This window comes from Cucumis sativus, chromosome 7 (genome assembly GCF_000004075.3).
Source record: "Cucumis sativus cultivar 9930 chromosome 7, Cucumber_9930_V3, whole genome shotgun sequence".
NCBI lineage: Eukaryota > Viridiplantae > Streptophyta > Magnoliopsida > Cucurbitales > Cucurbitaceae > Cucumis > Cucumis sativus.
Window position 1 is genome coordinate 19,180,021 of NC_026661.2, and position 27,287 is coordinate 19,207,307.

At 31.8% G+C, this 27,287-nt stretch overlaps 6 protein-coding genes and 1 long non-coding RNA gene across 10 annotated transcripts; 5 read left to right on the forward strand and 2 right to left on the reverse strand.

Annotated features, from left to right (window-relative positions):
- The first annotated feature begins 3,053 nt into the window (after window positions 1–3,053).
- On the forward strand, window positions 3,054–5,108 carry LOC101216626 (probable protein phosphatase 2C 49). Its single transcript, XM_004135925.3, has 4 exons — window positions 3,054–3,432; window positions 3,634–3,828; window positions 3,940–4,175; window positions 4,332–5,108. The coding sequence occupies exons 1-4, from the start codon at window positions 3,253–3,255 to the stop codon at window positions 4,900–4,902; spliced, it is 1,182 nt and encodes a 393-aa protein (XP_004135973.1). The 5' UTR covers window positions 3,054–3,252; the 3' UTR covers window positions 4,903–5,108.
- LOC101216857 lies at window positions 5,074–8,703 on the reverse strand. Of its 2 annotated transcripts, none has more exons than XM_004135926.3 (7): window positions 8,248–8,703; window positions 7,918–8,017; window positions 6,720–6,815; window positions 6,561–6,613; window positions 6,156–6,204; window positions 5,405–5,452; window positions 5,074–5,285 (listed from the first exon to the last, which is right to left on the reverse strand). In XM_004135926.3, the coding sequence occupies exons 1-7, from the start codon at window positions 8,478–8,480 to the stop codon at window positions 5,202–5,204; spliced, it is 663 nt and encodes a 220-aa protein (XP_004135974.1). In that variant the 5' UTR covers window positions 8,481–8,703; the 3' UTR covers window positions 5,074–5,201. The 2 variants fall into 2 exon arrangements, with proteins under 2 accessions (XP_004135974.1, XP_011659410.1); XM_011661108.2 differs by having other exon boundaries at window positions 7,918–8,097; window positions 8,248–8,699.
- Window positions 8,704–9,750: 1,047 nt separating this feature from the next.
- On the forward strand, window positions 9,751–11,116 carry LOC101217180 (short-chain dehydrogenase reductase 3b). Its single transcript, XM_004136097.3, has 3 exons — window positions 9,751–9,833; window positions 9,963–10,305; window positions 10,534–11,116. Exons 1-3 carry the CDS (start codon window positions 9,820–9,822, stop codon window positions 10,951–10,953), a joined length of 777 nt encoding a protein of 258 aa, XP_004136145.2. The 5' UTR covers window positions 9,751–9,819; the 3' UTR covers window positions 10,954–11,116.
- Window positions 11,117–13,555: 2,439 nt separating this feature from the next.
- LOC101216382 (short-chain dehydrogenase reductase 3b) lies at window positions 13,556–17,282 on the forward strand. Of its 3 annotated transcripts, XM_031889434.1 has the most exons (5): window positions 13,556–13,683; window positions 13,825–13,965; window positions 16,077–16,112; window positions 16,251–16,593; window positions 16,671–17,271. In XM_031889434.1, the coding sequence occupies exons 3-5, from the start codon at window positions 16,099–16,101 to the stop codon at window positions 17,088–17,090; spliced, it is 777 nt and encodes a 258-aa protein (XP_031745294.1). In that variant the 5' UTR covers window positions 13,556–13,683; window positions 13,825–13,965; window positions 16,077–16,098; the 3' UTR covers window positions 17,091–17,271. The 3 variants fall into 3 exon arrangements, with proteins under 3 accessions (XP_031745294.1, XP_031745295.1, XP_004135972.2); XM_031889435.1 differs by lacking the exon at window positions 13,556–13,683 and having other exon boundaries at window positions 13,690–13,965; window positions 16,671–17,282; XM_004135924.3 differs by lacking the exons at window positions 13,556–13,683; window positions 13,825–13,965 and adding an exon at window positions 15,437–15,597.
- Window positions 14,207–15,221, reverse strand: LOC116405319. The gene is made up of 2 exons (XR_004218522.1): window positions 15,090–15,221; window positions 14,207–14,980 (listed from the first exon to the last, which is right to left on the reverse strand). It is a non-coding gene; the product is annotated as an uncharacterized LOC116405319 (long non-coding RNA).
- A 1,686-nt stretch (window positions 17,283–18,968) lies between the features above and the next one.
- On the forward strand, window positions 18,969–20,330 carry LOC101215579 (short-chain dehydrogenase reductase 3b). Its single transcript, XM_004135920.3, has 3 exons — window positions 18,969–19,114; window positions 19,243–19,585; window positions 19,810–20,330. Exons 1-3 carry the CDS (start codon window positions 19,098–19,100, stop codon window positions 20,236–20,238), a joined length of 789 nt encoding a protein of 262 aa, XP_004135968.1. The 5' UTR covers window positions 18,969–19,097; the 3' UTR covers window positions 20,239–20,330.
- Window positions 20,331–22,184: 1,854 nt separating this feature from the next.
- LOC101216941 (short-chain dehydrogenase reductase 3b) lies at window positions 22,185–23,685 on the forward strand. The gene is made up of 3 exons (XM_011661111.2): window positions 22,185–22,345; window positions 22,455–22,797; window positions 23,058–23,685. The coding sequence occupies exons 1-3, from the start codon at window positions 22,329–22,331 to the stop codon at window positions 23,484–23,486; spliced, it is 789 nt and encodes a 262-aa protein (XP_011659413.1). The 5' UTR covers window positions 22,185–22,328; the 3' UTR covers window positions 23,487–23,685.
- The last annotated feature ends 3,602 nt before the right edge of the window (window positions 23,686–27,287 follow it).

The following is a 27,287-nucleotide window of genomic DNA, read 5'->3' on the forward strand; positions in this document are numbered from 1 at the left end:
AAATAAATATTCAAAGATTTCTCTCCACTCTTCTCTACAAAAAGAAAGCAATCTCATATTTCCCCACATTCGCACATGAACTTTGTAGCCATGATAGAAAAATGCAACTATTTTTAAGCTATATTTGTACATAGTTTAAGTTATATATAAAGATTTGTTGAAATGTTTTAAATTTATCACGTGACAATTCAAACAATCAATATAATATTTGTTTGATATATTTTATTGGACTATTTAATAAAGTGCATGCTAATTGCAATATTTTTAAGTAAAAAGGTATTGATATCTTAACTAATTAATTAGGATAGGTTTAGTTTTATCCTCTGTCACTACATATTTTTTTAAAAAAGTATAAAATAGAGTGGAAATTTTGCAAATTCATCTCATTATTTAGGATAAACATGATAGGATCAGTTCCATTTGAAATTCGAATATAATATATATTTTAAAATTATGAAATAATATATAGATCAATTGATTTCATTAAGATAAAAATAAACAGAAGAGAAAGTAAATGATGGATTAAATGATATTAGAAGAATGTTAATTTATTTAATTAGTGGGTTGCCGAATTAGAGCACTCAAAACCAAACCTATCAACTACTTGTCGTTTATTGTAAGAATACCCAATTTCCAAAAGGACTATTTTTCAATTTTTTTACTCTTATTGCTTAACACCTCATTTCTTTTTTTAATTTCCTATTTCTTAGATGGTAATTCTTTTTTAATATATCAACTTATAACTTTAAAGTTTGAGATTTAAACCAATTTATTTTAGGAATATATAATAGTTGTAGGTAGTGGCTAGGGGTTAATAGTTTAATGTTAATGAGCATAGTTATCAATCCCAATCTTTAAGTTATAATTTATTGAAGGTTCTTGCAGTATTTGTTATTGTTGAGTATGGTTGTGATATGATTGTGTGCATGATAGATTAATGTTGCAAGAGCATAAGTATGCAAAGTGTATAACAACAATATGAGTTGTCGTCTATCATTAGTATACTAATGAGCAAGTTTAAATGACACAGTGTCATTAAACTCCATGCTTATTTGAGTGATAAACAATTCTTAATGCAATCTTATTACTGAAATAGCTAGGTATATATCCCATTTAGTCTCACTTAATGAAACTAAAAACTTTGAAGAGTCAATGACTAATTTACATTTATTATTGGTTACCTTAGATCTATTATTTTATGACACGGTAGGACGTGTTTGGTAACGTTTCCTATTTTTTGTTTCATGTTTCTAATATTTTAAGAAACGAATATGTCGGTAACGCTCTCTTTGTTTCTTGTTCTCAAAATAATTAGAAACGTTTATGATTTAATAAGGAGTTCGTATGTGTGAATAAAAAAAGGTTTCTCTTGTTCCGTTTCTCTTCGTTTTCCTCATCTCTCTTTGTTCTCTAGCTTACGACTAGCCCTTTCACTTTCATTCTCTGACCAGGCCTCTTCTCTCTAGATGTAGAATCTATGTGTTGATTTTGCATTAATCGACCTAATATCACTTATCCTTAAAGAAGCTCATGAATGGCGAGGGAGAAACCCACGAATAATCCTCAAGACTCTCAACTATGATCTACTCAAGTCATAGTCTGATAACTTTTAATCTCACTCTAACTTGAGTTTGACTCACATGTGATTGAATGATTTTGGATGAATCCTTAATTCGTAAAATAAAAACAGGTGCACATTTAACAGAAAATGAACACTTATAAAAGTTATTGTTGAAAGATTCAGTAAACTTCCTAAAAAAAAATTATTCTCGTAAAAATTATAATAAGAACTATTTTTAAATATAGTAAAAATAAATTAAAATAGATTTTTTTTAAAAAATATATATATATATATATATACATTTGGAAATTTTGGTATTTAAAATAATATTGTTGAAATTAAAAAAAAAACTTCTTAAGCAGCCAGTGTGTTGATGACACGTATCAAGGTCCACTATTTTTTTATTAGAGACGCGTATGAAATCGTCGGCCAACTATGACACGTAATCCCACACAACTTCTTCAATAATTGCTTACGTGATCTTAATCTATATTACTTTCCTCTTCAAAAAACACCTCATGTTTATGTTTTTCATACTCTTATATCCATTCCTTTTTATTCCATTTTATCTTTTAATTTAACTTTTCTTTATATCTCTAACATCTATTCTTCTTCATTTTCGTACCACTCTCACTCTAAAATTATGTAACTTAATTTTCAGTTCAACTTTTTAGCTTATAATAAAGAATGTGGGTTTTTAGATTTAGTTTCATTATTATTGATAATGAAGTTTATAAACATTATCTTAATCTATATTTATTGTATTCAAAACTAAATAAGATATATTAGAAAAGGTCAATTTTGTGTTTAATAATTTTTTTGACTTATTCATTTTTTTCTAAAAAAAAACCACAAATGCATTATATAAAATTAAAAAGTAGAAGCTTTTAAGGCTAGCTCTGTTAAACACAAATTTACTCTTTAACATCTCAATCTCTTTCTTCCTCAGTTTTTCTTGCTCTAACTTGTGGAATACTCTTTAACATCTAAAAACCCTATATTTCTCGAAATATAATATAGTATTAATCACACCATTACTTAATTCATACCCTCACTTCTCAATAATTTAATTATTTGAACAAAAAACCAACAAACTCTTTATTAGTTTTTTTTTTTTGTTTTTAAACAATAATAAAAATAGCTTAATTTCCACGTTGTAGAGTTGAAAAAAGAAAATAAGAGAAGTTTCCATTAAGTCACTAGAAAATTCTATAGCTAACTACACCCATTATCCTACGTCACTCCAATCCCATAAGTTTTTTTTTTTTCTAAAAAAGGACTTAAAGAAAGTCAACGTAATTCAAAGGAAAGGCTATTTGAGTAATTCCACCAATTCTAAAAAAGAAAAAAAAAAAAATATGCCACGCGTCGAAGTGTAAACGTTAACGTGTCTTCCCGGACAAGTCCCAATAACGGCGTTACGTGCTCCGTCTTCTTCCACGAATTTACACTCACCCGCGGCGGCTCTTCTCTATATATTCTTCTTCATAGCCGACTTGATCAAAAAAAAAAGTTTGATCAATGTTCTAAAGTTTCCTGAACGAAGAAAAGAAAGAAAAGATAAAACAGAAATTCCAGTTCCTATTGCGATTCCGATTCCAATTTAAATTCAAATTCGAAGTTGCCCATCTTGTGGTTATAACGATTTCGATCTCTCTGTTGAAGAATCTGATTCTTTGGTAAATGTAAAAATGGTGGCTGAAGCCGAGGTTGTTGTTTGTTCGAAGAGCCTCCCGGTTTTGGAGGTCCCGTATTTTGGTAAAGAGACTTGTCTTGTTGATGAAATTGAGTCCATCGATGGTGGGATTTCGATTGATCCGACTCTTGATCGCGTTCGTGCTTCCGAGTCGGTTTGTTCCAGTTCTCAATCGGTATGTTCTTCTTCTCCTTCTTATGGGTTTTTTTTTTTCCTTCTGAAATTCAGCCTTTGGTTTAGGGTAAGAAACAGTGATCGTTACGATCGTTATGAACTTCCAAAAACCTAAACCTTCTTATGGGGTTGATTTTGGGGAATTTTGGGGTTTAGTCTCTTGGAACGATGTTTTTTAGTTTTATGATATTTCTTTCTTCAGGATAAACCCATGAAGAAAATTACAGACTCCGAGGTCGATACGGCCAACGGAAGGGAATTTCCGAGCCTCCGGTCGGGAAGTTTTGCTGATATTGGACCTAGGAGATACATGGAAGATGAACATATAAGGATAGATGATTTATCTTCACATTTAGGATCGCTCTTTAAGTTTCCCAAGCCAAGTGCTTTCTATGGGGTGAGTTTTAGAGTTCTTTGTTTTTGGGGTGTCTTCTTTGTATAGTATGGATGATTGTGTTTGTTGTTGTGATTTGAGGTGGGAGTCTGATGTGTTGAATCTGTTGATCAGGTGTTTGATGGACATGGAGGTCCTGAAGCCGCAGCTTATATCAGAAAGAATGTTCTTAGACTCTTTTTCGAGGATGTTAGTTTCCCTCAAATTCCAGATATCGATGAAGTCTTGCCGGGGGAGATTGAAACTTGCCTTCGAAAGGCATTTCTTCTTGCTGATCGAGCTCTTGCTGATGATTCCAGTGTCAGCAGCTCATCTGGGACGACGGCCCTGACAGCTCTTGTTCTTGGAAGGTATGTTCCCTCTCTAATGTAATGATCTATCAATCTATGTTTGTAGTCTGCTGTTATTGGTTTCTCCACTAACCCATCAATTTGATTTCGCTGTATAGTCCAATGATACTGCATTGTCAATTGTCATATGGCTGATTGCGTGTTTCTCTTCTTCAGGCTTTTAATGGTGGCAAATGCTGGAGACTGCCGAGCAGTTCTCAGCCGGAATGGAGAGGCAGTAGATATGTCTCAGGACCATCGGCCGGTATACTCTCTAGAGAAGCAACGAGTTGAAGAGTTGGGTGGCTATGTTGATGGTGGCTATCTCAATGGTGTTTTATCGGTTTCTAGGGCTTTAGGGGATTGGGACATGAAGCTCCCAGATGGTACTCCTTCACCTCTCATTGCAGAACCAGAATGCAGGCAGATGGTTCTTACAGAAGAGGATGAGTTCTTGATCATAGCCTGCGACGGGATATGGGACGTGATGTCAAGCCAGCAAGCAGTCAATGTAGTTCGACAGGGACTCCAACGCCACGACGACCCTGAGCGGTGTGCAAGAGACCTTGTCCTGCAGGCTTTGCGATTAGACTCATTCGATAACCTAACTGTTGTTGTTGTTTGCTTCTCAAGTTTCCATCCCGGCAATTCTCCACTACCGCAGCAGCAAAAGTTACGATACTGCAGTCTCTCAGCACAGGCTCTTTGTAGCTTGCAAAAATGGTTGGATAACAGTGGATGCCAATGAGTGTAATTGCTTTCCTGTAAAACCCTCTCATTTGTAACAACAGATTGAAGAGTTCAGTAACTGCAATCTCATTTGTTGTGATGTAAATAATTTTCTGAGATACCATCAACTCTTCTTTAGGTTGCAGATTATGTATGAACACATATCAATAAATCAGCTGGACTCGGCATATTTTTGTAAAGTAAATGAGATTCTTTAGTAAAACAGATTATTGTGTTCAAGATTTTACATTTGCTCAGTCAGAGTGCTTTGAAAAGAATCGTAATGTATGGTACACATTATAACAATATCTTCAGTCTTCACGCCGTTTGGTATTTCTTAGCAAACGTAGCAAAGCTTTTGAGACCTCGTTGAAGTAATCTCTCAAGCAAAGGTTGCAGTGCCTGCATTTATAAACATCATACAAATTACTAAGAACGCACCATGACTTTTAGAGAATTATGCTTTCCATGATTGATTTCGAGCTAATAATGGAATTGAATTGAAGGCTGGAATTGCTTACAGAAGCCACTGGAGACAAAAGTGGAGGGACTTCATAGGAGACGGTCAACTGAAAACAACCAAAAAGGGAAATACAGAGATGTTTGAAAACTATAATAGGAATGTAATCGAGTGACAATGAGAATGCATCCATATATGTTGAATTTTCCGAATAATAATTTCCTTCTAAAATCATGTATGTTCCAATCTTTTTTACCATAATTTCCTTTTTGGAGCAATAACAAACTTTTCCGTCAAATCGCTCGTTATGAAAGAAATAGGGTACACAAAACAAATAATACTCTCTTTTAGCTTGTGGACAGATTGCCCCCACACACAAGCTTTTATATTGATTTTATGAAAAAGTTGCTTCACTTATGTCTTATAATGCGGTGTATTAGACTGTCAGGATATCTTCTGAAATTTACTTAAAAGAAAAAAGTGTTAGATACTTAAGCACCTTGAAAAACCACACCTTAAAAGCTAATCAGTGTGAGACAAAGGCAGGCATCCCATACTACCAAGAAGCTGGAACCCTCCGTTGGTTCTATTCCGAAACATCGATAACCAACTCTAAGACCATTTAGGTACTTAAGCACCATGGAGAATCAGACCCCAAAAGCTAACTATTGAAGTGGGAGAGTCAATGCACTTAAGTACCTAATTGTACATCCACACTATTTTGGAGACAGGGCTAACTATTCTATCCCACACTATTTTGGTTCCAAACAAAAAGGTATAAACATGTAAATATGGGAATGTTGTAGACTTACTTCTACAAGGCAAGAAGAAGGGCCCTTTGGATAAAATCGTACAACACCTCTGCAAATACAACAAAGATTGTTAACCATCAAAAGCTCCGAAGTAGAAAATACAACATGCAGATCCAATAGAACTTAGTCATGTAATCAATTCACGATATTTTCTTTTATTTTCTTTTTTATATCGGTGAATGTCTGGACCAGCTTATACGCACATCGACTAATCTTATGGGACAATCCACTTGACCTTACAACATTTGAGTGTCAAGAAAACTCATAGAAAATCAATTCCTAGGTAAACTGTCATAGATTAAACCTATGGCCTCTTAATTAGTTATTGAGACTAATAGGTCCACCCATGAATTCAGTCGATTCGTGAGATATGAAGAATGCTTTTGAACTAAATTGGGAAGGTACCTGTTTGGGAGACCTTCAAGAGACCGCCAATGGATTTTTTGATTTGGGGTCGGCTGCAAAACATCATCAGATAACAATTTAGGAACAGAAAGAATTAGAATAGCATTGCATGGCAAAGATGGATGTTAAATAGAAGGATCAAGGTATGGAATTGTTTGCCTGCAAGTTTCGAGCAAGCCAAGAGAACTCGATATCTTGACCAAAAGCATTATATTTTAGTGACCACCGTGATAACGTAGGATTATCTTCCAATACCTATAAAGAACAAGTAGTTACATACAATACCACAAAATTTTCTAATAAATGCAAAAGCTCTACTCCATAACCAAAATGTTGTTGGTAAACTGTCTAACATGGTATTGTGAATTGAGATTCATAGAATTTGGGCATCACGATTCTCCTACCAAATAAAATTAATAGCCAACGATTAGGCAGCTCAAACACTTAGCACTTCAGTTTGGATAATATGTTTACAGTAAAAACCAGCTGGACATTCAGACACTCGTAGCGTACGTACTATATAAACTTAGTATGGAGTACAAATTGAATACGGATACAACATTTGTTAGTCATTCAACAGTTGTAAATATAGAAAACAAGCAGACATAGTAAAATGAGCCAAAGAAGTAACAAACTTTGAGAGCAAAATACATCACTCGTTCCTTTAACATACAAATACATAAAAAGATATATGTTAAAATCTGTCTTTTTTAGTAAACATGTCTTTAACATTCCTATATCTTAGGCTTTTAAAAAATGACATATCACAATAACATAAATGTCATATGATATCCATGTCACACATTCGAATTTGTGCTTCTTAGGCCTACATAACGAGTTTACTTAGGATACAAAAGCAGGCATTGGAGGATGACTCATTATTAACTTTAACCAAGAACAACCATCCACCAAAGTGACTTTAATCGGTCATCACTTCCATTTCACACTATATGCTTTCATTCATACATTATCTTGCAGAATCATTAAAGAACCCTTACTAAAAGTAGCTATTACAATTGATTGAGGAAGAAGATTGCAAGTTACTAGACTTTTCAGAGGACCGACTCTCTTCCAAAGTATCAGTTATTTCCATCCATAGTCCTCACATTTCCTTCTTCCATCACTTCTCTTATAAACATAAACCTGCTCCTCACTAGCATCCACTCAAATAAGAGACTAGCATAACAAACCTACTCCCTAGGCTCGACAAACATTTCTCCTAATTGGAGGTTTTCCCCCTTTACCATATTGGTAGATTGCATCTTGAACTGAGCATGGAAAACGTTTTCTAAGTCAAGCAGTAATAAAGGGTATCAGCTAGCAACCTACTTGAGAATGTGTGATATATGTAACTCACCTTCACAGATGAAATGAATGGCATCCATTTGGGTATAGCTTCACGATCTGAGTAGCATTTATAGGCAACCGAAGCAGGTATATCAACTTCCATCTTAGCCCTGCATTCATCACATTTTCCTAATTATACCAACAAACCTATAACATTCAAAGAAACTCAGAATCCATCCTCCTGGAACAACTGCACAACCACCAAACCAATCAAGACAAGAATTGGGAATTTTTAGAAAGAAAAAAAACAACGAAACTGAAATCCAAAAAAACCCATAGCAAATAGAGAATCAATAAACGGTAATGAAACAGAGAATCGAGAAAGACATGGTGTAATTACGTGCAATTCTGCCATTCCATTACAGGGGAGACGAATTTGAGTGGGTTTCTGCTGCGCTTGGAAGAAGTACGTGGGATCTTGAAGACGAGGTCGGGTAGAGAAAAAGACCTGGAATTGATGCTTCTGGAAGTGGGAATCGCCATGAATATGATGCCATTTCTTCTTCTGATTGATCGATGAATGAGAATAAGAGAGTTTGGAGAGGAATTGGAAGTGAGTGGTGCAATTGACATAGTGGGGTTTTGGGATTAGTGAAGAAGAAAATTGCAAAGGGACATGGAAAGAGAGTGGTAAGAAGAGATTTGACTTGCAATAAACTGGAAGAAGAACAGCCCTTTGAATGTTATTGTGGCTATGGAAATATAGATTTTGGGAGGCTGTTCTTTCAGAAAACCATCCTTACTTCATCATTTCTTTTTCTTCCAAAAATTCACTTTGGATTTTTTCAAACTTCAGTGGATATGAAATTTTCTTTAATAAAAATGAAATTAATATAATTTAAGCTCCAAGTTCATACTACAATAACTCAAACAAAATAATTTATACTCAAAATACAAATTATTATAATTAACTTTAATAATCTACTAATACAACCTATTCCATGTGTAGTAATTAGTTTAATTTTTAATTTGTTTGTTTTCTAATATCTTTTAAAAATATCCGTCAAAATCAACAAGAAAATTGTACATATACGACCACTCTTCAAAGACTCAAATAAAATATAGCATGAGTTTAAAATACGATTGAAAAATGACCTTAGTTTTACTCCATCAACTATGGGCAAAAGAGATTTAATTCTGTCTAAATCCATACAATACTATCCCTAAAACACCATTGAATTACAAATTTCTTATATACTATAAAAAAATATTGAAAGTTAAATGAAGGGTTGAGACTTGAATTCACTAATTTCAATTATCAAACTTTTTATTTTTTATTTTAAAATATGCATTATATTTGGATTAAGAGACAAAGGATTCTAATCTCTCCATACAATACATATTTTTGAGCTATATTGTCATTTGTACTTAAAGAAAACTGGTTAATTAATAATTTTCTTACTTTTCTTTAACTTAAATTTTCTTCTACAATTTTTTTTATAAAAATCACTAAAAAAACAAAAATGGTTTTTTTTTTTTTATAATTTAAGATTTATTAATGAAAGTTGGTGAAAAACACCAAATTGATTTTAAATACAACAACGACTCGTGTAATTAAAAGTAATAATTTTAGTTTGACTATAATGATAATAGAAATTAATATGATGTTAATGTATGTAGGGTAATGAAAAATTAAATTGATTTTAAATACAGCATCTAATGACTGATATTGTTGTTGCAAGAGAAAAGTATTGGCCAATATCATGTCAATAAATAATATACATAACCATTTTTTAAAAAAGAAAAATTAATCCCTCAATTAATTAAAACATTAATGACTTTGATTGGTATGTTAAGACATTGACATATGGTTAAAATTAATTTTAATTAAAGGAGATTATATGCTTATATATATAAAACGATTGTATGCAAATTTGAACATAGCCAAAAGATTGAAAACGATATTAACACAATGTCTACACCAAGGTAATTGCAACATCTTCTCTCTTTAAACAAATATTCATTTCCATCAGAAAACTTTTGATTTAACACACATGCACAATCTTTCTCAACCTCTATTATTGGCTATATCTATATGTTCAAAATTTCCCACAGGCGGCTGCAAGGGAAGGTGGCTCTCATAACAGGAGCTGCCAGCGGCATCGGCGCAGAGACGGCCAGGCTTTTTGCAGCTAACGGTGCTTTTGTTGTTATAGCAGATATTGACGACGAACCAGGTCATAAGGTGGTAGACTCCATCGGCATTGACCAAGCCAGCTTTCACCACTGTGATGTGAGAGACGAGTCACAAGTCGAAAAAATAGTAAGCTACACCATCAAAAAACACGGTCGCCTCGACATTCTTTTCAGCAATGCTGGCATCATTGGTTCTCTCAGTTCAATTCGAGAACTTGACATGTTCGACTTTGACAATGTAATGACAACCAATGTCCGTGGGGTATGTCATATTTTTGTGTGTTCATACAGAAAATTTAATAAATTTGTTTACGTTTTTAAGTAAATTAATTGAAAATATTTATAAATATAATAAAAATTTATAACATATAGTATTTAATTAGTTAATTTAGGATTATTAAAGAGAGAATTGAGATTTGAAAGATTAACTTGTAATTTGTCGAGCTACTCAATAGAATTTTCTTCGTATCCACATTATATTCATAAAAAGGTGGTTGCAACGATCAAGCACGGGGGACGAGCAATGGTAGAGCGGAACATACGTGGGTCGATAATCTGCACGACGAGTGTGGCAGCGACGGTTGGTGGGATAGCACTGATGGCATACACATGCTCAAAGCATGCAGTGCTGGGGGTGGTGAGGTCGAGCTGCGCTGAGCTAGGGGTATACGGTATTAGGGTAAACTGCGTGTCGCCGAATGGGGTGGCGACGCCACTGGCTTGCCAGAGTTTGAAAATAGAAGAGAGTAAGCTTGAAGAGATTGTTAGTTCAAAGGCAAGCTTGAAGGGTGTGGTGTTGAAGGCTAGCCATATCGCTGAGGCTGCTTTGTTTCTTGCATCTGATGAGTCAGTTTATATTAGTGGTCAAAACTTGGTCGTTGATGGAGGCTTCACAGCCGTTAGATCATGATGTAATTCCCTCTAATTTCTAAGGGTTTTTATGATTTAATTAACTAATTAATGTGCTAAATAATAATTTGGAAACATTTGAAAAGTTGGAACTTTGTGATGAACAATCCTAATTGAAATAAAAACTGGTACAATGAATTAATTAAATGAAATGTTGAGGTGAATTTGGTTGGTTTGGTCCAGTTCAAGAACGGAGAAAATTAAAAGTTGATTTTTGGTTCATTTGAAAGTTCGTTATTTAGATCGATAATCATTTTGTTTTTTAAAATTAAAATTATATACCCTACTTTCATAATGTGTCATTTACATTTTATGAATGATTTAAATAATCAAATAAAACTAAAAAAGAAAAAAAAGTAGATTTCAAAAAGTGGTTTTTATTTTATTTTTTTACTAATCTAGCTAAGAATTCAACAATTGTAAGCAACAAAAGATACAAAACATTTTTGTTAGAAATATAGCTAAAAAATATACTTAATTTTCAAAAGAAAAAAATAAAATATTTATGAAAGAGGGATCTTAACAGCAAGTTTGAGATTATTTTAAAATGATCAAAATCACTTTTTTGTTATGCCGAAAAATAAATTCTATTTTAAAATGAAGACGTTTAATAATGGTACAATAAGTAATTCGCCTAGAAAAAGTAATAAGGAGGAGGGAGAAGTTAAATTACAAATTTAGTGTTTTGACTCTGAATTTTGTGTGCAATTGGTCATTAAATATTAATGCCTTTAGTTAATTATGGTGTGTAATTTGTATTAATTATTGGACATTATCTTTAGCCCTTTTTGTTTTTCCTTGCTTTATGTGCTCTCATTTTTTTTATTTATGAAAGGAGATGATGAGAGTGTCAAGGAGGTGTCCATCTAGTGAAGATGTCCGAGTGCACTTACTAACCTATCAGTATCTTTTTTTAAAAAAATAATAGGTCGTCTCTAGAACATTTTTAGTGTTGTGTTTAATAAATTTATGATAAATTTGGGTTTTTCAAAATTAATTGATATATTAAATATGAGTTTGATTTTTATATAAAGTGAAACTTTAAACTTTTAATTTTGTGTCTAGTATGATCGTAAATCTTAAAAGATGAAATTTATAGTTTAAAGATTTGTAGTTTTGAAGTTTTGAAGATTTATGGACCAAATAAACAAAAATTTAGAAGTAAACGAAATGTGTAGGAAAAGTAAAATACAATTTTAGTTCTAGCTAGAATTTTGGATTAAAGTTCTATTTGGTTTGAGTTGTTTGAAAAGTAGTTTTTAGGATGTTCTTTTTATCATTATTATTGAAAAAAAATGTGGCAAATGAACCGTTTTGATTGACTTTTAAGTGTTTATAAACAACATTTTTTTTTGCACTTATTATAAACACTTATTTAAACATTGAGAAAATCAATTCAAATATACGTTAATACCAAATTTATCATTTTCAAATGTTCTTAGGTATTGTTGTAATGTTATGAGATATTTTCGTGTATTTGACTAGAAGCTTCTAAGAAGTAGATTCTTCCTTTCTCCTTATCTCCAATAGTTCTCTCCATTTTAGTAGCTAAATGCTAATATTTTGTTGCGACTTTGTTCGTGTTGTAAGAAAATATATACTATTTTCTTTTAGTATCTCAATTCATTGCTTTGTTATAAAGAAAATCTGTATGAGATACATAGATCGAAAATAATTGGATTTCACCATTACGAGTGCTACAGGTTTATTGTCACTGAATCGAAAATAATTGAACTATTTTTTTCTTTTCATCTTGTTTTTTTTAGAAAGTAAGGATGGATGCAAATATTAATTATTAGCACGCAAAAGTTTGAAAACTGTGAAGGAAAGCTGAATTTTAAATGTATGTACTCATTCTTATGCAAAAAAAACTCTCGAATCAAACGATCCGATCTTTAGATAGGTGTTATGTATGTCGAAGTGTTTCATCCAATGTAGGTGGGGGGCTCAATTCCTACAAGTTGCTAAGTTTGCTTTTCAATCTTTGTGGCCTCCAATATATATGGGTAGTACATGATTTACCATTATTCTTGGTTGACCCATGTGGTAGAAAGTGATCGAATTTTTGTTGCTGGTGTTGGTTTGCTTCAATGAAAAGTTTCTTTTATTTGTTGTTTATTTTGTCCATTTGGCCCAATGTCTTTGTCTTTGATTTAAGATATACAAATGGCGTTCATATAGACAGATCATTGAGAATTCTGTTTCACCAATCTTAATGTGGTTTATGATCTTTTTTTTCTAAATTTACTTTCCAAATTGGATATATATAATTTTTTCATGATGTTTACATTTCTCAATCAAAGTCTCGCAAACGTTGAGTATATATGATTAGAAAGTAAACGATAGGTAAACAAACAATGAACAAGTTAATTTGAATCCAACTATATGTTGAATGGAATCAATTTCACCATCATACTAAACTTAATGAACACTACATGTGTGAATAATTGTATAGAAAAGAGAAAAGAGTAGGCCACTAGGTGTGTTCTTTGTTGAAATTGGTTACCAAAGTTTAAATTTGACATAAGAGTGTTGTGTGTTGTTTTGAATTTTATATCTTACCTAAAAAAAACTTTTTCTAATTATGTTAACAAATTTTGGCATCTCTTGGAGTTTTTCATACATCTATAAAATTAAATATCTAGATATTTTTCTTAAAAGCTTGTTATTCCCAATTTAAAATCACTTTTAGTTTGAAGACAAGGATAATCCCAACAATGTCTTAACCAAGGTAACAGTATTTTTTTTTTTGCTCTCTAAGCAGCATAAATTTCTCTCATTATTTAGTATCGATTGTTTATCAACATTTGGATTATTTACACACAATCTTTTATATAAGATCTTTTGTCCATGTACAAAATTCCTCTCATAGGCTGCACGGGAAGGTGGCTCTCATTACTGGAGCTGCCAGCGGCATCGGCGAGGAGACCGCGAGGCTATTTGCAGCCAATGGTGCTTTTGTTGTTGTAGCCGACATTGATGACGAATTGGGCCAAAAAGTCGTAGTTCTATGGTACTATTTTTTTTCACTTGTATGCCTTCCCTTTGAAACAAAAAAAATTGGCTTATTCAATTTCAACCATTTCACCTCAATTAAATTTTAGTTGTATGTGTAACAATATTTTAAAAAAAATTAATGTAAAAGGATTAATTTCATTAGGTGTGCACCATTTTAGCGCTCTCGTTCTCCCAAAAATATATTCAATAAAGCACATGGAATACAAAATTCACACGTGAAACAAGTGGGCTAGAGATAAGCCACAAATAAAGTGCTAACAAAAAGCGTTAATATAATTTAAAGCAATAAATGTAGGAGAATAACTTTTGAAAAACTTGTTTTTTGAATATTATAAACTAGTGAGGTTGCATATATTCTCCCATAGACTAACAGACGAATCAAGGCTGTTGTTGAAGAGTCTTCTGTTTCTTTCCAACCATGTAACCCAAGTGGTGGCCACCAGAAGATTAAAGAGAATCACACCCTTTTGAGACTTAGTGTTTATAGAACAAATGTGCTTGTGCATGTCTCTTAAGTTGTTTGTATTGCTTATCCAACCTATGTGTTCCTTAACTTTACTCCATAAAGATAGAACAAAGGGGCAAAGGAGGAAAAAGTGATATGTGGTCTCACTGTTATTTTTACACATGATGCACCAATTAGGGTTAAGACAAGTTTTTAAGTCTATATATGTTGTATCGACTCAATAGTGAGGATCCCTTTGTGAATTGCAGTCTATAAGAAAAACTTGCATTTTTTGGGGAGCTTAGATTTTCACACATGCAAGAAAGGGAAGCTCTCATCAATAGAAGATGGTGGAAGATTCATAGCTAGTAAGATTGACAGATTGAATAGAGAAATAATGCCATTATTTCTGTTGGGCTTTCATACGGGGGACATCCCATTTGGCTGTTATCAAAGAGGGAGGGGAGATTATCTTTGATGTTTCTCCAAAGCAGGGCTTCTCTGTCTCTCGGGGGTATTCTGTGATGGAAACTCCAACCCATTACAATTAGAATTCCACATATCCCTGATGATGCCATTTTGTCGAGTTGAGATAGCATATAATTAATATGAGAAATTAGGATATGCAAAGAGGTCCATATATGCTTTAGTTGCTGTGCCAAAACAATAAATACCTGCCATATTGTTAATTTCCAACCCATTTGAGACTTGAACCAATCCAAACCTTTGCATATATGGATCTCCAAGGAGCATTGAGACTGTTGTGCTTTGCGACAATGAGAAAATCATCCACTTGTATATTCGACATCAATGAAGGTTCTCCAAAGAGCAGCTGGTTCATTGTGATACCTCCACAGCCATTGTAGAGCAAAGCAAAATTAGTAGCAAATACATGAAAAATACCAAGACCTCCTTTATCTAGGGGAACTGTAATCGTAGACCACTTGACAGGATTTAGCTTATTTTTGTGATGGTTCGTTATACATTGATTGTCGAAGTTGTCTCTCCAAAGAAAATTTCTCCAATATTTTTCTCATTGCAGGTGTGTATATATATATAGAAGCTTTAAAAACAGATAGTTAATATAGGGAGAGACCAGTGAGAGAGGATTTGATAAGAGTGGTTCTGAGGTGGGGGCTCAATTTTACAAAGAGAAATTGTTATAGGATGGCCTATGAGTTGGTAAGTTTTCTTTTCAATCTTGTGCCTCCAATAAATGGGTTCATGATTTACCATCCTTGGTTGGCCATGTGGTGGAAGAAATTTTTGTTGTTGGTGTTGGTTTGCTTTAATGAATTTTTTCTTTCTTCTAATGAAAATATCCTTTTCATGGCCAGATGTCTTTGTCTTTGATTTAAGAATAAATTCAAATGGGGTTCATATAGATATATAGATAATCGGTACCAATCTTTTTGTGCTCCATAATGTGCTTTATGATCTTTTCTAAGTTTATTTTACAAGTCCTTCAATATATTAAATTTTTCCATGATGTTTACACTTTGTTTTTTCTCAATCAAAGTCTCCCAAAATAAACAATGAACAAGTTATATTTGGCATCTCTTAGACTTTAATTTCATACATCCATAAAATATCTAGATATTTTCTTTAAGAACTTATTGATTCTAGTGTGCAAAATTTAAACAATCTAAAATCACTTTTAGTTTGAAGACGAGGATCTCAACAATGTCTAAACCAAGGTAACCATATCTTTTTCCTCTCTAACCAACATAAGTTTTTCTCTTTTATTATTGATTGTTACCGATATATCTGAAATATTTACATACAATCTTTATGTATAACATCTTTTGGCTACGAACAAAATTCCTCTCATATAGGTTGCATGGAAAGGTAGCTCTTATTACCGGAGCTGCAAGCGGCATTGGTGAGGAGACGGCAAGGGTATTTGCAGCCAATGGTGCTTTTGTTGTCGTAGCCGACATCGATGACGAATTGGGCCAAAAAGTGGTAGTCTCCATCGGTATCAACCACGCTAGCTTTCACCACTGCGATGTGAGAGATGAGAAGCAAGTCGAAAAAACAGTGAACTACACTGTTGAAAAACACGGTAGACTTGACATTCTATTTAGCAATGCCGGGATCATAGGCCCTCGTACTTCTTCAATTCTAACGCTTGATATGTCCGAATTTGACAACATAATGGCGACCAATGTCCGTGGGGTATGTTATATATGTTAACCCTAAAGTTTAACCTAATGCGTTACAACGTTTAATTTTTCTCTTCATTTTTCAAAAAGATCGTTGCAACAATCAAGCACGCTGGACAAGTAATGATAGAGAGAAAGATACGAGGGTCAATCATTTGCATGGCAAGCGTGGCGTCGGTGGTTGCCGGGGCACCACTAGCGTACACAAGCTCAAAGCATGCAGTGTTGGGGGTGGTGAGATCGAGCTGCTTAGAGCTCGGGGTGTATGGGATTAGGGTGAACTGCGTGTCGCCGTATGGTGTGGCAACACCCCTGACTTGCCGAGGTTTGAATATGCAACCGAGTGAGGCTGAAGAGATATATAGTTCAAAGGCAAGTTTGAAGGGTGTGGTGTTGAAGGCAAGGCACGTAGCTGAGGCTGTTGTGTTTCTTGCATCTGATGAATCAAGTTATATAAGTGGACAAAACTTGGTTGTTGATGGAGGCTTCACGGCCTTCAAATCAATATAATGGGAATTTTCCTTTTCAAGGTTTTACAGTGCGCTTTAGATTGGAATGTGTGATAAGGACAGGGTCTGTTGAGAACTTTTATATTTCTAATAATTTGTATTAAAAAAACGTGTTCTCTATGGTATTATTGTTCCCACTTGTACTCCTTCCACTTTGAAATAAGAAAAAAAAAAAAAAAAAAGGCTTATCTCATCTCATCATTTTCACTAAATTAAATTTCAGTCCTATTTTTTTAAAATATAAATGTGAAAAGATTTGAATGGCAAACTTGGTGTAATATAATAATTGAGTTAAACTTGTTTGTGATAGTATAGAAATTTATAAGAATGGAGTAAAATCAATATTGGATGGAAGAACTGCATAATTGGAGAAGCCAACTGACACATCTTTTTGAGCCACACACACATTATCACTCTACGTATTTGGTCTAGAAGCCATATATCTTTCACAAAATTATTTTGTCCATGAAATAATATCTTGATGGGCCTCCTACAACTTTATTATCAATTATTAGTGCTTTTACTTTTGGAAAATTATTGCATATAGGCAGCCTTTAAGAAATAAATTTAAATTATAGCTTAAAGATAAAATATTGGTTAATTTTGATCAATAGAACGAACGGATAAAATAGACAAAATAAATTTTACTACCCGTGTCACAAATTGAAAAAGTCCATAGAATTTACTATTTTTTTAAAAAAAATTAAATTTGTCATTTCTTCTCATCCTTCTCTTATCTATCTTTTTTCTTTTTCTTTTCGGTCATATTTTTTCTTTCTAGCTATCATTTCTGTTTCTCTTCTTTTGTAGTTTTTTTTTCATTGTCTTTTTCTTTCTTCGATAATTTTTTTTATATTTTTTTTCGTTATTTGGTTCAAGATCGTGAAAAAAACGTTGGAATATCGGATTGTCAAAGGTAAACGATCGTGTTCAAAATATTAACGACCGTGTATATAAAAAAATCTTGAAAAAAAAAGTTGAGATATAGCTGTGCCAAGTCTATAGATTTAGCTTGACTATTGTTTTCCAAAAAATCTTGAAAAATATCATTTAGATTTGGCTATCCAAATTTAAACGATTAAATTAAACGGTCCCATAGGAAAGAATAGATAAATCTAAACCATCATTTTCCAAATATATTACGCCTTCTGTGACAATTAATGACAAGACATTTTAAAAAAATTTCATTGTGTGCATGTAGTTTTTTTTCATTTTCAAAATTGTTTTATACCGTGTAAATTAAATATTTTATCGTTTTGTTTTATTTTTTAAAAAACCTCTAAAATATTTGTAAAAATAGCATATATTTTTAACCTTCATCGACTATCATTGAATGAAAAGCTATATTGGAAAGTCGATATTAATAATAACAACTGATAGCACATTTCTCAAATTGAAAACTACAATGGATAATATCTATTAATGATATAGCAACTTACGACAGCTATCAATTGCTATGACTTATAAACTACTGATAATTAATGATAGTCTTCATTTTTAGAAAATCAATATAAAAAAAAAATACTTGTAATGGTGACAAATCAAAATTACCGCAATAGTAACTATCAATGATAACTATTGATAGCAGTTATTAGTGATAGCAAATAGTTTGCTATCATTGATAGTTGATGTTAAGGATAGCTTTTAATTTGAAAAGCTCATAACGATCACCTAAAACCGTGGTTGGACTTTGATTTTTAATTTAGTCTTTTATACTAATTTGTATGCTATATTAATTATTTTATTCTTGTGATATATATTCTATTATTATTATTATTATTTTGCTTAAATTGTAATTTATATATGTAAGTGATCTTTTTATTTTGGGATTAACTGTATTGTGCTACTAGAATCTTGATCTATTTAATGATTTCAAAATATCTTTCAATCATATACATAAAAATCAGTTGAGATATTTTTCTTTAAAAATAGCTTATATAGTTTGTGTGAAAATTTGAACATATATCCAAAATGCATATAGCTTGAGCCTTTGAATAAGCTCTCAACAATGTCTAATCCAACCAGGTAAGAATATCTTTATAGTTATTTATCTGTTTACATCTTCATTACAACCATATCTGGATTTTTGCACACAGTATCTAATTCACAACCTCTGGCGGACTATGTATTTTACAAAATTCCTGATCATGTAGGAGGCTGCATGAGAAGGTGGCTCTCATAACAGGAGCTGCCAGCGGTATTGGGGAAGAGACGGCCAGGCTATTTGTAGCCAATGGTGCTTTTGTTGTCATAGCTGACATCAACGATGAACTAGGCCAGAAAGTGGTTACGTCCATTGGTGTCGACCGGGTTAACTTTCATCATTGTGATGTGAGAGACGAGAAGCAAGTTGAAGAAACGGTGAGCTATACTATCGAAAAACATGGCCACCTTGACATTCTTGTCAGCAATGCTGGCATTGTGGAGACGCCCTCTTCGATTCTAGAGCTTGACATGTCTAACTTTGACAATGTAATTTCGACCAACGTTCGAGGAGTATGTTATACTAATCCATATTTTACTCCATCATAGCCTCGTCATTTGACAATAATTTTGTTTAAGGTTTTATGTTTGTAAGCGATTGAAGTCTATCATTGATTGTCATGGCTATATTTACAATTTTTGTTAAAAGGTTGCTACATGGAGTAGTATCGTATGAAGCCTCATGTTATATGTTTTAAATTCTTCTTAACCCATGTATTCTTAAAATTACATTAAAGGTGCTTGCAACGATCAAACATGCTGGACGAGCAATGGTGAAGCAAAAAATACGAGGGTCAATCGTCTGCACGGGGAGCACGGCAGCGCTAATTTCCTTTAACCCATCATTAACGGCATACACAAGCTCAAAGCATGCGGTGTTAGGGTTGGTGAGGTCGAGCTGCGAGGAGCTGGGGATGTATGGAATAAGGGTGAACTGCGTGTCACCCCACGGGTTGGCAACGCCGCTGGCTTGCCGGTGTTTGAATATGGAAGTGAGTGAGGTTGAGGAGAAACTTAGTTCAATGGTAAGTTTGAAGGGTGTGGTGTTGAAGGCTAGCCATATAGCTGAAGCTGTTATGTTTCTTGCATCCGATGAATCAGTTTACATAAGTGGACAAAACTTGATTGTTGATGGAGGCTTCACCGCGGTCAAACCATTAATGTAATGTCTTTAATTCTCTTTTCATTTACTATGTGAATCTGTGATGTATTCAATTTCCAATAAGAGTTGATCAAGTTTGGAACCACAGCTAAGATATTTTGGATGTGTATTTAAGTTAGATCTCTTTATTATACAAATGAATCTTTTCATTTCGTCTTAAATCAAGCTAACTTTAATACGTTAAAATTGAAATGAAAATTTAAACTTTTTCATATCAATTGTATTTGGTTCTAATCGTTAAATAAAATAAATTAGGCTTCGTCTCATATTATAAATATAAATATTGTTAATTAGTAACGTATAATATTCCTACCTACAACATATAACATATAAAAAAAATATGGAAACAAAAAAAGTTACTCTTAGAATACAAACAAAATCTCACAGTGATCACGAAAGGAAATGATCATTGGACATTAATTAAGTGTGATCAACAACAATCTTATTCATTAGTATGATACCTTTTGGAGTGAAACACAAAAGGCAAAACCATAACGGTTATGCCCAAAAGTAAACGAAAATATGAAATAATCGACATAAATATTATTGGGTTGAAAGAAAATTCATAAATTTTCATCACTAGTAGGGTTGCAACTAAATGTTTTTCGTCACTATAAATAATTTTGTCGCTCAAAGTATTAATTAACCATCCTATAATTATTGATTATAAAAATATAATTAATATTGGAATGTTAAGAATTGGAAATAAAAGTTTCATTTTTACCCATTTATTTACATAAAAATTATAGAAAAATGGACAAAAGATTAATTTTTTTTACTTTTAGTAGTTTTTAAATTGTAAATAGTTTACTTTTCTTATTATTATTTTTGCCCATAAAAATGATACGTACAAACGTATGAAGCACGTGTGAGAATACTAATTTGTGTTTATGAGAAAGAATATCTTCACGGGTGGTGATGTACAACAACTGTGTATTAATTTGTCAATTTATTACTACTGTTTCTCCTTTTGGCTTCTAATACTTGGACATTCATCATGTGATTCCTGACATTTTTAATCCCTACAACACGAGCTAGAGATTTGTATTTTGGCTGCTAATTTCTTGAAATGGGTTTGTATCTCTTGTTAATAACGATTAGTTTTCAAAATATGAACAAGCCCAAGTTGATGTTTCAATCAAATTGTACTAGCTAGACTCGTAATCCTTGTAGCTTTAGCAAATAATCTATAAATAGTGAAAAGCTCATAGAAAGCTTAATACCCCAACCAGTTTAAAAAGAATTAATTCTTTTCTGATGTGGAAGTTTAGGCAATACTACAACCATATATAATATTCATAAATTTACGAAACTACCAAACTAAATTAGCTAATACCATTTGATGGGGAAAGACCACCTACTCTACCACTACTGTGAAGAAATATAACAGAAAAATTTATATAAAAAAAAATGGTGATAAAAAGGAAAACACAAGAATAAATGTGGAAATTAAAAAAATCCGAAAAATCCACGTACCAAATTTAAAAGTAAAATTATGATCATAACTCATGGATATCTTATATGAATAACGTCTCTTAGATCACTTGTACTTTTTTTTTGTATCACTCATACAAAATGAAGGCATGACTAAGATTAAAGAGTTTTTAATGATGACAATTTGAAGCTAAACATTAGCTTCTTTTATAGTACTTGAAGCCCCGTTATTTTCTTAAGTTTTTTCAACGTGCGACAACTAGAATTTTAACATTTTGCAAAAACTCAATGCAAATTAGGCTATCACTTGCCAATATTTTGTCTTGTCACTTTCATATCTCAACAAGTCCATGAAAAATTTGTTTCATCTACGAGATGATATCTTTATGTATGATATGCAGCAAATGAATTTACATTTATACAGTATGTAATGTCAATTTATTACTACTTTGTCCTTTCATAACTATATTAACCACAAGATTCTTGTGAACACATTCTATTAAGAGCTTCTACAAATATCATTCAATCATGCATACATAAAAATCAGTTGAAATATATTCTTCTTTAAAAGAGCCTATATAAGCTTTGTGAAAATTTGAACATATATGCTCAAAAAGGTGAAAACACATAACAGCTTCAAGCTTGAGTAACATCTCAACAATGTCTAACCCAACAAGGTAACAATATCTTTATATTTTCTCTCTTAATTTCAATTACAACCATCTGGATTTTGCACACTATTTCTTCACAAGGGCTCTTTACTATTGTACAAAATTTCTCATGTAGGAGACTGCATGGGAAGGTGGCTCTCATAACCGGAGCTGCCAGCGGCATCGGTGAGGAGATTGCAAGGTTGTTTGCAGCCAATGGTGCTTTTGTTGTTGTTGCTGACATCGACGACAAACTAGGGCAGCAAGTGGTTGCATCCATCGGTATTGACCAAGCGAGCTTTTTTCATTGTGATGTCAGAGACGAGAAGCAAGTTGAAGAAATGGTGAGCTACACCGTCGAAAAACATGGCCACCTTGACATTCTTGTCAGTAATGCTGGCATCTCGGGCTCTTCCTCTACAATTCTAGATCTCGACATGTCGAACTTCGACAATGTAATGTCGACCAACGTCCGAGGAGTATGTTATATTATAACACTAAACTCAGAAATTTTAATTTTGATTCATTAGACAACAATTTCATTTTTCAGTTTTCTGTTCTGAAAACTTATATGCTTGTTTTTCCTTCCAAATTAACCATTGTTTTTCACATTCCCTAAAAAAAGAAAAGTTGAATTCTTTGTTAAATTCGATGAACACTTGTATGGAGCCATAAATGTTGGAAAAGTTATTGATATACATTAAAATATTATTTAACATGTGTATTCTTGAAATTAAAGGTGGTTGCGACGATTAAGCACGCTGGACGAGCAATGGTGAAGCAAAATATACGAGGGTCGATCATTTGTATAGCGAGCACGGGAGCACAAATTGCTGTGAATTTATCGTATATGTCCTACATAAGCTCAAAGCACGCAGTGTTGGGGGTGGTGAGGACGAGTTGCGGGGAGCTCGGAGCGTATGGGATTAGAGTGAACTGCGTGTCCCCGCACGGGGTGGCAACGGCGATGTCGATTCAGGGTTTGAAGTTGAAAGCGACTGAGTTTGAAGAGGTTGTTTGTTCAAAGGCAAGCTTGAAGGGTGTGACACTGAAGGCTAGCCATATAGCTGAGGCTACTTTGTTTCTTGCATCTGAAGAATCAGTTTATATAAGTGGTCAAGACTTGGTCGTTGATGGTGGCTACACGGTGGTTAAACCATTGTTTTGAATTTGATGTCTCCCTTTTATTCTATGGTTTCAGTTCATAAATGTACTTTGAAAACACTTTTAGCTTTAAGATTAGAATTTATGGTTTCATAAAGATCATTATGAAAGCATAATCCAATTTGGTACCATGATGATCATAAAACAAAATAGGGTTTAAATTCTGTCTTCTATTGGTAATAATATAATTTCTTATATATGAAGATTTTTTTTACGTAACTTATATATTTCATAAATGTACTAAAATTTAGTAACTTCATATTCTCTCTTCATCTTCTAATTTTATAATATTTTAAATAAGAAATACATAATTTCATACATTGATTACATAATCTTTCTCATCCATAAAATTTTCATAAAATGTTTACTTATTTACTTATTATTTATTAACCACGTGGTTGATATTTAACTAATTATATAACGTTATTTTAAATGTTAAAATTTTTAAATATAGCAAAACGAACAAAAATATTTACAAAATATAATAGAATTTTAAACTCTATTAATAATAGTCTATCAATAATTATCAATTTAAGAGATTTTGTTTATCTTCTTTTATGTTTTTGTACCTAAAAAAGGCGACAATAATGATAGTTTGATTCATAAGATGATATATTATATAAATCATCTTGTTGATACAATTATCAAATATGTCTCGCTTTATTTCTAAAAAAATTTAAATGTATACGGGTTGATTCTTGCTTTTGTTTATACAGTGCAACAATTTTTCGTATTTTTGAAGATATTTTCTTCCTTACGTAGATTTTCGCAAGATTTTGAAAAGAAAAGTATTTTGAAAGTTCATATCCCACACAATAAACTTTTTCTTACAATTTGGTATTAATATTATTATATTATACTTATTTCTAACAGAAATGATTGATAACAAATATCAAAAAAGTAAATGTATTCAAACTTTTGGGTAAAATAACAATTTATTAGGTTATTCGTATGAAGAGCAAACAAGTTTATACAGTAGCGTAACTTATAAATAATGTATTTAACATTTATTTATCAAAAAATATTTATAAATATAGTAAAATTTCTAATTACAAAATAAGAACGGTTATAGGTTTTAGGCTATAGGTTTTTCTTTATAAGTTTGGCACTTATGGCCTCTCAACGTCCAAGAAGGAATGCCTTTTGGATTTACTATACATAATAATTGGTTTAGTTCGGTTGGTATACGCCTTCTGAATTTGAATTCAAATTATTATATATAAGTTATTGATTTAATGTTTTTGATGATTGATGTTTTGATGATACGTGTATGATTTAAGAACACATTCTTTACGAGTTATGGTATGTTACACACATTCACACATGCATATATAGAGAGAGGACCTACCATATGTAGATCATTCATTTTCCTTCTACCACAACTATTCAATCAAAAAGAAAAAAAATGTCTTTTTAATTTGTTTTCGAAAATGTCAGCCACTTGAAAATTTGTTTTGTTTTGTTTTTGAAAATGTTAGTCACTTGCTCGAGCACCACACCTATTTTCTTCCTTGGAAAGTTGTGGACATCTACATCATGATTTTCATTCATTATTTAATTCAATCATGGAATTTTCAAAATAATAATCCATTTGTATAATATTACTTTAAATAATTTTAATTTCTATTTTTGAAACAATTGGTAAAAATGATAGGTATATGGTTGGCTCTCACATTAATATTAATGTCATTGTATTGGGGGTTATATTCAAGTAGAGATTTTTTTTTTTAAATTGTAGGAATATGTTATTTATTCTTTAAAATATACACATCAATTTTTTTTTTTAAATTTTGTGTACTTAACATCTTAAAAAAAGAAGTTGGGGAGACTTTTTCACTCAAATCTCTCCAACTTTTATTCTGCCCTAATTTATCCCAAAAATTGTAAAAAAAACATTACCGTAAACTTCATAATTTCTATAAAATAAAATTGTACCCAAGAAGTTTTTTTTTAATATCACAAAATAAGCTATTTTTCCTTTTTAAAAAATAAAAATTTGACAAAAAGAGAAAAGGAAAAAAATGTATGTGAACAACTATATGATTCATGGTCGTCCATTTGTCCAAACATTATGTTTAAAGAACATACATGTTGAATATGAGGAATATGAATTTCATGTTAATTAAGTCTAACAAATAAAATATCTTCTTCTATCGATTTGATCAAAATTAACACTCCTTTCCCACCTCACAAGTCACAACAATAATTAACTAGATCACAAACAATATATTACTTTGAATAATTTTGTCAAAATTCTTAAAATCTTCTTTAAAATATGATTGTAGCTCTTATAAATAATGTCATGACATATATCTCATTGGTCAATTCTAAAATAACTTTTTTACCTGCTTTGAGATCATGTGAGATTGTAATTAACATATTTGTTTTGAGGCTTTGAGCTACAACATGGTGAAATGAATAATATAGGTGAAAATGAGTACAAGATGTGATATACTTAGAGGTCAATATTATGTTTCTAACAAAAGAAAGAAAAAAAAACTCCTATAATCTCATTATTCCCTTAAATTATAGAAACAACCAAAAATAATAATAATCAAACCCAAATTATTATTAGTATGTTATACATCATGCAAATAATTAAAAAATATATAGCAAATTTGAATCCAATTATTAAAGTTTATAAGTGATATATACTATAGTTTAACACCAATAAAATTCGTTATATTTATAATTTTTCAAAAAAATTATATAATTAATTATTGAATAACAAAATCCAAAAATATTTATGGTTCTAATATGAAAAGTCCAAGCATTAAAATACTTTTATAATTTTTCATATTTATCTTTTTTATCACAATTCGTCATTTCTCTTTCTTTTTTTTCTTTGTGTGTAATTTCTCTTCTTCTAGATTTTTTTTATCTTCTCTTCCAAATTTCTTTTCTTATATTTTTAGACGATTTATTATTATGTTTAAATCTTCACTATCTTCTTCATCATTTTCGACAAGATTTTTTTGAAACTATTTCACAATTGTTTTAATATTCTTTTTCATTTTTCTCATGTTCGAGAATATCAACATCTTATTTAAATATCATTTTAAATTATCAACATGATAGTTTAAATTTGAAGCATTTTTTCATATAATTTAAATCGAACTACACAATCGTGTCGACATACGTGATCTAAACAACTGTTTACCATAGTCAACACGATCGTTAGATTTGAAGTTTTAACGATCATATACATTATACTACATGATCGATTATCATAATCAACACGATCGTTTGTCATGATCAACACAATAGTTTAACATGATTAACACGATCGTTTAAACATGAAGTCTTTTTCCACATCGTTACAGAAAATATATCAATCGTGTATCATGACCTAAAAGATCATAGGTCATTCATTTAGACTGTACTACATGATCATTTAGAGAAGAATAGATATTACTCATGCACGCATGTGGCCAATTAACCATGTGTTGATTAGAACATTTTTTATACTTTTTATTGTGGGTTTGTGAGTTTTTTTTTTTTTCGTTTTCGAAATTGTTCTACACAGTGTAAATATTTCACTAATTTGATATATTTTTGGCTCATGGGTAGGAGGCATGCTTTAAAAACATTTTTATCCAATCTTGCGTTGAACTCCTAACGTTGATGATTTTGTATTTTATTTTTTATATTTTTTATATTTATATCTATCATCTTTGATTTCTAGACAAGTAGATTGGAAAGTGACAATCGAACTAGCTGCTACACAATAGAGAAAGTTGAAATTTGATCCCATTATTACTTTATTAATTGAAGTAAACATGTTTACAACGTTTGGAATTAAATA